At 37.7% G+C, this 11,930-nt stretch overlaps 1 protein-coding gene across 1 annotated transcript; it reads left to right on the top strand.

Annotated features, from left to right (window-relative positions):
- Positions 1 to 1,637: 1,637 nt before the first annotated feature.
- On the top strand, positions 1,638 to 4,754 carry LOC308689289 (uncharacterized protein; the record flags this gene model as incomplete). The annotated part of the gene is made up of 5 exons (XM_081362943.1): positions 1,638 to 1,743; positions 2,738 to 2,884; positions 3,022 to 3,240; positions 4,022 to 4,306; positions 4,744 to 4,754. The coding sequence occupies 5 exons, from the start codon at positions 1,638 to 1,640 to the stop codon at positions 4,752 to 4,754; spliced, it is 768 nt and encodes a 255-aa protein (XP_081219069.1).
- Positions 4,755 to 11,930: the final 7,176 nt, after the last annotated feature.

The raw sequence follows: 11,930 nt of genomic DNA, 5'->3' as shown, positions 1-11,930 counted from the left end.
GCAAAGCACATGTTGTGTAAAATGACACAGCATGTAACAACGATGGGGGTGAAGTCTGGGCTCACCTCAAGGGCTTTAAAAAAGATGGACCTCCAGCGGGTCTTCAGCATGCCAAAGGCCCTCTCAATCACGCACCTGGCCCTGGAATGATGCCTGTTGTAGCGGGCCTCAATTGGAGAGGCAACAGGCTCACGGTAGGGGGTCATGATGGTGATGGGTGATGTCAGGCAGGGGTACCCTCCATCTCCCAGGATGCACCGGCCTTCGGGTGGGTATAACTGCCTGCTGTAAATGGCACTGTTCTTTAGGGTCCTTGCATCATGGACAGATCCAGGAAAGCCAACACAGATGTCAAGGAACTTTCCTCTGTGGTCACATACAGCCTGGAGCTGGACTGAATGGAATAATTTCCTGTTAAAATAACAGGCTGCATTGACTGCTGGGGGCTTTATACGGATGTGGCAACCGTCAATAGCTCCAACTGCCATCCGAAAAGCAGGAGAGCCTGCAAGCCTGGCAAACCCTGCACCAACCTCCTCCAACTCTTCACCCTGAGGGAGACGCACCATCATTTTTAGCAGGCCAAGGATAGCCCTGCTGACCTTGTGCACAACCCTGTGCACAGTCGATTTAGGGATGTCGAATGCTGAGGACACAACCTTATAGGAAGCAGCATGGGCCAGCCAGTACAGAAACATCACCACCTCTATGTCTTTTGACCATCCATGATCAACCTGATAAGGCAGTGCCTCTATGAGGTTGATTATGGATGGTCTGGTCAGGCGCAGATAGGGGCGGAGGTCAGACTCCCTGTCCAAAAACATCCTCAGGATGGGGGCCGTTGCATTCAGCTGGCAGTATGGTGTGGGGTTATCAGGCTACAAAACAATAAATAAAAAGGCTCTAGTACAGTGTCATGCAAGTGTCTTTTTTATGTATTTCTTTTGATGTTTCTGTCTTAGATTTATACCTTACTATAAACCCTTATGAAAATAAACTCCTTTTACTACACTAACCATAGTTTAACCACACTGACTTATTTGTAGTAATACTGTGGCTGTACAAATGTTAACTTTATTAGTCCAACCAAAGAAACATGGTTACTATACTTTTACTATAGTAAAAGCATGGTTCATTTTCATCTGGGTATTTTTGAGTTATATACATACGTATAAAATTAAGTATAAAATACGGTAAACAATAGTTATACTATAAACTTTCAATATTTGAACTTTAAAATAAGTAGCTTTCGTTACACACATTGCACATGAACGTCAGAACCAGCCGCCTCACAAACGACCTGCGTTTGGTTCTACGACGACGCCGCTCTGCTTCTTCACTCCTCAACTTGGTAGAAGAACACATTGTAAAATGTATTGTGAAAAAAAAAACGATGAGAAAAAAAAGATGGGAATAGTAAATAAAATTTTATTGGACATAAGAATGAATGAAACGTTAACAGTTGTGGTGTGCGTAACTAGGCAACCACGTTGTCGTTCAAGTTGCATGACGTCATCGAAGTATGTCCCAGAACGTGCATACTCTTTTGCTACACACTCAAAAGTATGTACTTTTTCGTCACAAAAAAAGTACATACTTTTAGGTCGTAGTATAAGTAGGCGAATTGGGACTCAGCAATGGAGACCTCCGACAAAAGTCGAAAAGGCGTGCGGACCCGGGCCAAAAGGAATGCCAGCGTGGAGATGGATGCATTGGATGAGACGTCCGTCAGTGGCACTACTGGTGAGTTGGTTACTCTGTTTACTGGCACACATTATTGATGATGGCTATCAAGCTAGTCTCTACTAGTTAAAGGCTATGGTTAGAGGTCCGACACCGGGGACGCGCAGGGGGGCGGGAGCGCTGTGACGTGCCGCACTGACTACACTGCACTCACTAGGTTTTTATTCATTTTTTTTTATAATTTCAAATAACAAACAGGCATTAACACAATATCGTTGTAAAACACCATAACACGAAGACAAGCAGCATATCGTAAACAACATAATAAAATAAAATAAATAAATAACATGCCTAATAATAAATAAATAAAATAAAAATGACAAAAATATGAAAAGCAAATTATAACTAAATAAATTACATTTCAGGGGGAGGGGGGTTAATCCATATATATTCCAATTAATTTAGAGTTTCAAAGTACTCCTCCTTTTTACTTGTTTTAAGGATTGAAATACAATTTTAAAATCATTTTTAAATGCCGCAAAACATTATGAAAACAAACCAAAACTTTAACAAATCTACATTTGTATAGGTAACACTTGGCTACATTCAACATATTATTACACATAAATTCAATATTTTTGTTGTCCATAAAGACACCAAATTTAACACTGTGATAGTCAAAGGCAGGTATTTATTTATTTTTGTCTTAAACCACTGTCCCAAAAGGACTTAACAATTGTAAAAAAGATGTTCCAGAGATTAAATTTTTTTTTTTTTTTTTGACAGAATGTACATACATTACTATCCAAATTAAACCTTACTCTTAGAAATTCATTACATGGATAAATGGCATTAATTGCTTTAAAATGTACTTTTTTAATTTTTGGTAACAAAGGAACTGACAACTGTCTGGCAATAGGTGGCTTTTGCAATGACATGTTTGACTCTCATTGTGTAATGCACAGCGGCGGGCGGGATGAGAGTTCGTTAGACAACAAGAAAGTAAATTTAACATTCTCAGTTCATTCAATAATGCACAGTTACTTTCAATTAGGTGTCTCCATGGCCCCCACTGCACATCTGGTAGACAACAGAAAATCTCATGAGTTGGAGATGTGTAAGCTGAGAGTAGAGTGGCAAAAAGAGAAGATTGATGAGCTGACCAAGGAGAGAGACTATCTAAAAGAACAACTGGCATCAGGTAAGTCTTACAACACACAACAGGTATTCAAATTATAGTACAGTTGAGTTTTATTATGTGAGTTAAGCTTTGTGTTCTTGTGTACCATGTGATGCAAGCTGTGAGCCTTATATATGTATTGGTATGCATTTTAACAGCTCTTAAAAAAGGGGACAAAGGTTCCAGCCAGACGAGTCCCTTGTCTTCAAAATCCTCGAGTGACATCTCAGTTGACTCTTCCTCTGACACTATGTCTGACTCCTCCTCTACATCCTCATCAGAGGAGGACAAGAAGAAGAAGAGGATGAAAAAGAAGGGGAAAGGGAAAAAGTATGGGAAGAAGTCAAAGAAAATGGAAACAAAGACACGTCAAAGAGGTTAGAATGCTATTTTCACTCTTTCCACTCGCTGGGTTTTTAGTTTGCCACTGCTTGTCATATTGTGTGTAACATAATAATTGCATTGGAGATTCAGAGGAATAACCTGGTAGACCATCTACATCAGCTTCAACACTTTTTTAGAATGTTTTGTTAAGTCCATGTAAAAGACGTAAAAAAAAATGAGAGTGTGACTTAATAAGTTGCATTTATTGCATTAAATCATAAGTTAATAAGCTACCAGTTACTTTACCCTGGAAGAAGTTACAGCAACTACCCTCAAGAGAAATATTCTTTGGTTAGCTAAAGTACTGTGTAAAAAAACAAACCAATAAATCAGATCCTCATTGCAAAATATTAAATCAAATGAAAAAATATATATTTGCACACGACTGTATAATGAACAACTCTGAATTCAGAGGTTTTAATTTAACATTGGAATGAACTGATTGTCTGGGTGTTACTGAGGTGGTCTGCTGTGTTTCTATACCGAAGTTTGTAGAATGTGTCATACTGTAGATTGAAACAATATATGGGTTAGTCAAAGGTGTGTGTGTCAAAGTGTGTGTGTGTGTGTGTGTGTGTGTGTGTGTGTGTGTGTGTGTGTGTGTGTGTGTGTGTGTGTGTGTGTGTGTGTGTCAAAGTGTGTGTGTGTGTGTGTGTGTGTGTGTGTGTGTGTGTGTGTGTGTGTGTGTGTGTGTGTGTGTGTGTGTGTGTCAAAGTGTGTGCGATAAGAATAAAACCAAATACTAACACTAATTCTATGTTCTCTGAATTACAGCTCAAACACCACAGCAGGTGGTGGCACGATACAAAAAAATTCTTCGGCACTTCAGTAGAGGAGGGACAATGTCAGCTGCTTTCAAGCATGTTGGGGTGGACCGGAACACAGTGGTGGTCAATGCTCCAATCGCAGAGCTGTACATCGCTGCACCTAGCAAATTTAAAGAACTCGTTAAAAATCTCAGCAGTCAGGTTAAACTTAGTGAGTTTGCCACACAATGTGCCGCTGCAATTCAGGAGGATCAAGCTATAGAAGATACTATCAAAGCCTTTAAGGCTTCCGGTAAGCTGCTGCTCCTTAAACAAAAATGAACTGACCTAGGATCTGGGGAAGGTTTCACACTCAATCAGATTAAAGTTGTTCACGATCTGCATTGTTGTTCTCGAATGTTTTAAAGTTAGTACTGAGGTAGTTATACTGTGAAATATTTTTATATATTATTATTATTGTTGTTTTATTAAAAAAAAGTTGTATTTTAGCACTGGTAAATTGTTGTTTACACTACAGAAATTTATTTTTATATCAGACTGCAGAGTCCTAGTTTCATTTTACTGCACAGTTATGTTTTCTGGAGATGTACAGTACTTTTTTTTCTATAACATTGAAGAGATTTATTTTTCATTTCATGTCAAATGTACAGTTTTATTTGTTGCATTGTGAAATAAATATTTCTATGTTCTGTATCACTGTGTTGTGTTTGTTTCCTTTTTTATGTTTAGAAGATAACTGAGCCTTTAAATCTCCTTTATAAATGCTTTATAAGGCATAAATAGTCCTCACTTTAGATTAGCTCACAAAAATAGTGAACTGACCACTACTACATGCTTTATAACTATCTGAATTAACCATGAACTACAGTAGAAATACATGTTAATAAAGCATTTATTAACACACAAAGTAACCATCACTATATGTCTGAATAATAAGATGTATAAATGTACATTTAAATAGTTTGTTAATCATTTACTTACACTTTCTAAGTGATCTTATGAACCACTGACAACTCCTAAATAACTGGTTTGTAAATAATGAAATACTTCCTTTAGAAATGATAAATTGATCATTAATAAAGTATGAAAATACAATTATTAAACACATTATAGATGTTCTAATAAATCAAGAATAAAGCATTTATAGCTGTATTTACAAACTGCTTATTAATGTTTATTAATGCTTTATAAATGAAGAATTAACTGTTTACTAATGCTTAACTAATGATTAATAGCTAGGGGTGTGACGGTTAGTATATAACCGTGAGACCGACGGTTATAGTTGAACACCGTCATTAGAACTCTATAACCGCCAAAACCGTGTTATTAAAATATTTTTTACAAACAATTTTTTTATCATAGAGAATGTTTAAATACTAATTAAAAACAATTGTTAACAGTCTGTGTTATTAGTGATCTACGTCGTTTCCAACTGTATTTGATTCTTTGCCAAGTACCCCCTACCGCCAATCATTTGAGATAGAAATAAAAGCTACGACTATGATATAGTGATTTGCCATCATTATGAGATTTATTAAACAAAGGAAAAACATTTGCAATAATAAACATTAGCAATAAACATTTGCAATAATAACAAATGTATCATTACCGTGATCGTGCAGTTTAGCCCTTGACTGGCCCCAAACATGTTTGATAAATGAAACATATACAGTGTGTGTATATATGATGTGTATTACATTTTAGCTCAAAAAAACAATTGTAATAAAAGATTGGATCATAAGATGCGCAATATTTCGGGAGACATGGTTTTTACCACTTAATGAAGTTTTGTAAATCATCAGACATGATTTTTACCACTTCATTAAGTTTTGCTTTGTAGAAAGCCTTTCTTTAAAACGAATTTCGTTTTGTACAAATTGTATCTTAATTTTAATAAATGTTTCATCAACCAATTTCATGTAGCCTATTTAATAAATAAAAAGAAAACATAGTTGACAATATAATAACCGCGACATGCAGGCGCGGGCGCGCCGCGTTCACTTGCATTGCATTTCATTGTGAACTAGAGCGCATCTCATCGTAAATGAATGAAACTCAGCGTAGGCCTATATTAAATATCTTTGCTGCATCCTTTCTAGAACAGACAAGGGCTTTCTTGCGGCTCGCATCAGCAGAGCATTGCATCGTCCATAGACCGCAAAACAATCAGCGGATGGCGGGCGGGTGCGGCTTTGAAAAAAAAAAAAAAAAAAAAACATTGGTGCGGATGTTGAGATATTAATTTTATTTGTTTAATAGGCGACCAAGTAGCTAATCAGTGTCTGCTCGTTTATTCAAACTAAGTTGTCCTTCGCAACGCCCCCACCCCCACCCCCCGGCCGACGGTTATGTTATGAACCGTCACATTTGATTCACGTCATAACCGTCATCACCAATTCTGAAACCGGCACACCCCTATTAATAGCGTGCAGTTATTATAAAGTGTTACCGCTATCTGGAACACCATTGGTTGAATCAGGACAGTGGAGATTGATAAGATCTAACAAGTCACTCAAAGCCACTTTGGATGTTATATGCCTGAGGCTGTAGGCAAGTATACACAGCAGAGATTCTTCATTAGTGATTTTGGCATTTGGATATATTTTTTCCTCACTGGCACACTCCTCTCTTTCTTCTGTGCTTCCCTCACAAACTGCACTGTGGTTTCTGACAATCTAGAAAGTAAATATTGCACTAATTACAAGCTGACACTTAAAGAAGTGTGTGCTTTAAAAAAAAGCATGAGGCTATAGACTAGATACATATTCTAAACTTTATTCTCACATGAGTCTGTGGAAAGTTCTCATCAGCTGTGATGACATCACCCTCGTCATCAGCAGAAAAGCCTTCCTGTTAGAAATTGTGCATTTATTGCACATTAAAACAAAATCCATATGAACACTGATATTTACAAATGTATGCAAAAAGCATTGGATTAAAAAAAATATCAGAAATTCATTCTCACATCAGCATCTGAAAAGTTTCCATCAGCATCGCTGACGACCTCATTCTCTTCATCAGTAGAAAAGTTTCCCTGTGAGACATGTACAGGTACTTGGACCACTAGTTTTATGCATGTACTTAAATTTTGTAAATGTTCTGGCTGATAAAGGATCAAATTGCCAACCTTATGACAACAAGGAAGCACAATTCTAAAGAAGATTAACTTTGAAAAATAAAAAAAATAAAAAAGCCTATTCTCACATGAGCATCAGGGCAGTTCCTGTCAGATTTGCTGATATTGTCACCACTGTCATCATTGGAAATGTTTTCCTATAAGTATGAAATTATAAACATACAGGAGCATGTTAGACATGGTTTCTTGACTACAACAAATGGCCATGAATTTATCACTGAAAATGTTTTTTAGGCCAACATTAAAACCTGAATTACTTCAACTATATCGGGAATAAGCCATGTCTTGTATGATCTTCTCTTTTTTGCTCCTGAAGAAGAAAAAAGAGCAGATTTCTTGCTTATTTGATTAATGTAAGTCAATATGTAATTGTACAATAAGAAACAAATTGCCTAAAATACAGTTATTTGCATTCAGCAACCTATTATATTCTGTGTCCATCGCCTTTTTGTAGCTGCGGGAACAGGTGCCTCTTCATTTAAGTACACTTTATACTCCATATCCTTCAAAAAGAAACATGATAATGTTATATCTTTGTAAATATAATAAACAATATATTTTTTGCATTACCCGAATAGCTTAATCCAAATGAGAACATTTCCTAAAAATGCCTACAACAATGAATCTGGGTATTTGACAAAATTGACTTAGTTAATTGGAAGACATATTTTATTTTAGAAGGCTATTTTTTTAAAGACAAGAAAAGTTTGGTCGTAAAAGTCTTAGTGTTGTCTTTCACCCTGAAAAAGACGCTCGTGTAATTTACATAAAGAACCGGTAATTAATCTTTTATTTTAAAAAGAAAAGTTTGGTCGTGAAAGACTCTGTGTTATAAAAAGAGATCTTTCACCCTGAAAAAGAAGCTCGTGTAATTTACATAAAGATCAGGTAAATGAATCTTTTTACTGCGGTGACGTGTTTCATTGACGCCCACTTTCTTCGCGGAGCCGATTCACGTGACACCATTGCACGTCATTCATCAACTGTCACTTTGTATCGTGAAGGTAAGTCCGCCTTTTATTATATAATTATATCGTTATAATGCTTTAAATTACTGTTTTGTTATAAATTTCTAAACTAATGTGTATTTGTAACCAGTGGCGGCTGGTGATAATTATTTTTGGGGGGGGGCGCATTTTTTTTTTGGGGGGGGGGGGGGGGGGGGTAAAATACAAAGCAGTAACAAAAAGCATGTTTCCTACTTGAACATAATGTTGCTCTCCTTTACAGACCCTTTCCAAAAATTAGAATATCATGGAAAAGTTAAATTATTTTAGGAATTCAACTTAAAATGTGAAACTAATTTTATAAAAAAAGGCTCATTGCTTGCAAAGTGAGATATTTTAAGCCTAGATTTATTATAATTTTGATGATTATGGCTTACAGCTTATGGAACCCACAAAATCAAAATATTTGAAAATTAGAATATTACATGAAATCACACAGTAGTTACACAGTAATCCCATGAAAGAGTTTCTGAAAATCCTGCTGAAAATCATCTTCATAAAGCTTTTCTGCAGAAAGAAGCATGAAGTGCTCTAAATGTCCTGGTAGACAACTTCCAGGACATTAGAGCACTTCATGCTTCCTTCAGCAGAAAAGCTTTATGAAGATGAAGATGATTTTCAGCAGGATTTTCACCTGCCCACACTGCCAAAATAACCAAAACCTGGTTCAATGACCATGGTATTACTGTGTAACTACTGTGTGATTTCATGTAATATTCAAATTTTCTGACATTTAGATTTTGTGGGTTTCATAAGCTGTAAGCCATAATCATCAAAATTTTAACAAATATTCATAAAGCTTGAAATATCTCACTTTGCAAGCAATGAGCCTATATAATATATTAGTTTCACATTTTAAGTTGAATTCCTGAAATAATTAACTTTTCCATGATATTCTAATTTTTTGGAAAGGGTCTGTAGGTCTCTTAAGTGAATTTACGTTATCTCCGACGAAAGGGTCTGTACATTTCAGACCAACAAAGCAGCAACAAAAAGCATGTTTCCTACTTGAACATAAAACAATGCTCTTATTAGGTATGTGGACAAAAAAGTCAAACTCAACAAATAGACAAATGGATAGCATATCTGGAAAGACCTGGAAACCACCTTTAAAAAAAAAAAAAAATGTAAATATGTCAAGTATTAAGAAAGTTACAACATTTTATAGTTCAGTAATCAGCGCCTATTATTGTCTCATTTCTAAGGTTAAAACAATAGAAATTAGTGTGACCGAAAACGAGTTGTTTTTCACAAAAATGCTCATAACTTTTTCAATATTCAAGATATCTTAATGAAATTTTCTGTGGAGATGGGTTTCATAGAGTTCTTTGGATCCAATGTGTTAAAATTTAATTTTAACACACATAATGACTGATTTGGCCTATCTTATGGTATTTTTCTGACGAGCAGTTGTTGAAAATACAAACAATTGAATGGAAAACAACGATCTAAGGAAAATTTCTTTTTTTTTTCAAAACTAAAATCATGAACAATATTGCTGACTGTAGAAACACATTTTTTTTATATATATACATAACTTTTTTATTTTATATATTGCACACAAATAACCTACGATACATCACATTTTTTTAAAGAAACAAGCGATTTTAAACGTTTTTTTAAACATACTACGTATTATTCATCATTTACATTTGTTTTCATGTGCTTTGTGCCCCCGTTTTCTTAAATAAGTGAAATAAATGATCCCTGTGTCACACTAACATTGGTTGGAGCCGACGCTGGACCGTGGACTGCAGGTGAGTTGGAGATGAGGCTGGACCATGGATTGCAGGTGAGTTGGAGACGAGGTTAGACTGTGGATTGCAGGTGAGATGGAGACGACGCTGGACCTTGGATTGCAGGTGAGTTGGAGATCGCGCTGGACTGTGGATTGCAGGTGAGTTGGAGATGAGGCTGGACCATGGATTGCAGGTGAGTTGGAGACGAGGTTAGACTGTGGATTGCAGGTGAGATGGAGACGACGCTGGACCTTGGATTGCAGGTGAGTTGGAGATCGCGCTGGACTGTGGATTGCAGGTGAGTTGGAGATGAGGCTGGACCATGGATTGCAGGTGAGTTGGAGACGAGGTTGGACTGTGGATTGCAGGTGAGTTGGAGACGAGGTTGGACTGTGGATTGCAGGTGAGTTGGAGATCGCGCTGGACTGTGGATTGCAGGTGAGTTGGAGACGAGGTTGGACTGTGGATTGCAGGTGAGATGGAGACGACGCTGGACCTTGGATTGCAGGTGAGTTGGAGACGAGGTTGGACTGTGGATTGCAGGTGAGATGGAGACGACGCTGGACCTTGGATTGCAGGTGAGTTGGAGATGAGGCTGGACCGTGGATTGCAGGTGAGATGGAGACGACGCTGGACCTTGGATTGCAGGTGAGTTGGAGATCGCGCTGGACTGTGGATTGCAGGTGAGTTGGAGATCGCGCTGAACTGTGGATTGCAGGTGAGTTGGAGATCGCGCTGGACTGTGGATTGCAGGTGAGTTGGAGACGAGGTTGGACCGTGGATTGCAGGTGATTTCCGAGCAGAGAAAGGCTGAGGCAAGAGGACACTGTAGCTGACTGGCGATCTGGCAGAGAAGTGGTGATCGATAAATTGTCACACCCTTAACAGAGACTATATATATCATACTTGCCAACCTTGAGACCTCAGAATTCGGGAGATATTCAAAAGGACGGGGGGGGGGGGGGGTGCACGACTACTGATTTTTGCTAGTTGATTTCTTATCAAAACTATACTCGAGTTACTCGACTACTCGTGGTTCATGCTACTGTAAATGAAAAGACATGAAATAGCTAGATCTTATCAATAAATATTTATTCATTCATAGCCTAATGCAACAATTACTTAAGTAAACTCTCAAAACATTATAATTATGACATTTAATTTTTAAATTTTCATGTAACAGTCTAAAGCTAAATAAATAGCTGTTCTTGCCTTTCATTTCAGACGTCTGCTTCTAGGGTGTTATTTCAACCGTAGTTGAGCACGCTCATAATGGAATCAACGTGGTGCGCTAGTTTTTCCAGGCGGGTTTTTCCTTCTCATCTCCAGAAATATATCTAGTAGTAAAGCTAATGCGAGGGCTAGAAATCAATTAATCCTTTGCTGATACTTCTTCGTCGTCATCATGGAGAGCGCAGTTTGGTTGCATAGCAACGACAGACGCCATGGGAGCGCAAGCGTTTGGACTGAAACGGCGCCCAGTGACGGATGGTGAAGCAATATTTTTGTCCGGGTGGAAATCGGGAGAAATTCGGGAGAAAGGTCGGTCCGGGAGATTTTCGGGAGGGGCTTTGAAATTCGGGAGTCTCCCGGAAAAATCGGGAGGGTTGGCATGTATGATATATATATATATATATATAGTCTGTTAGATGGTGAGATCATCGGCAATTAGATCGGCTGCCAGCGCAAACACAGACATGTCAAAATCAGTTGCATCTTCATAGGATTCGTCCTCCCCCCAGTACGCAACAACACACCTTTTTCCTTTCGCTTTCATTTTTACAATTCTTCCATTGTACACAATGCGTTTCCCTTCTTCACACCAAACATGGCACATGTTCCTTCCAACTGCTTTGCCAGACAACAGCTCTGTGATCTTTTCGAGTTTTGACTTTTCAAGCTCTGGAAATTTCTCTTCGAGATCTTTAATCTGGATATTCTTTAGTTTTCTTTCCAGCTTGTTTCTTGCGGTTATTTCCTTTGCTTGTTCTTTCATAGCTTGCCTTTTACTCAGCTCCTCCCTCAGATCATTCT

This window comes from Scardinius erythrophthalmus (genome assembly GCF_964197995.2).
Source record: "Scardinius erythrophthalmus genome assembly, chromosome: 4".
Classification (NCBI taxonomy): domain Eukaryota; kingdom Metazoa; phylum Chordata; class Actinopteri; order Cypriniformes; family Leuciscidae; genus Scardinius; species Scardinius erythrophthalmus.
This window is presented reverse-complemented; position numbering and strand designations above follow the sequence as displayed.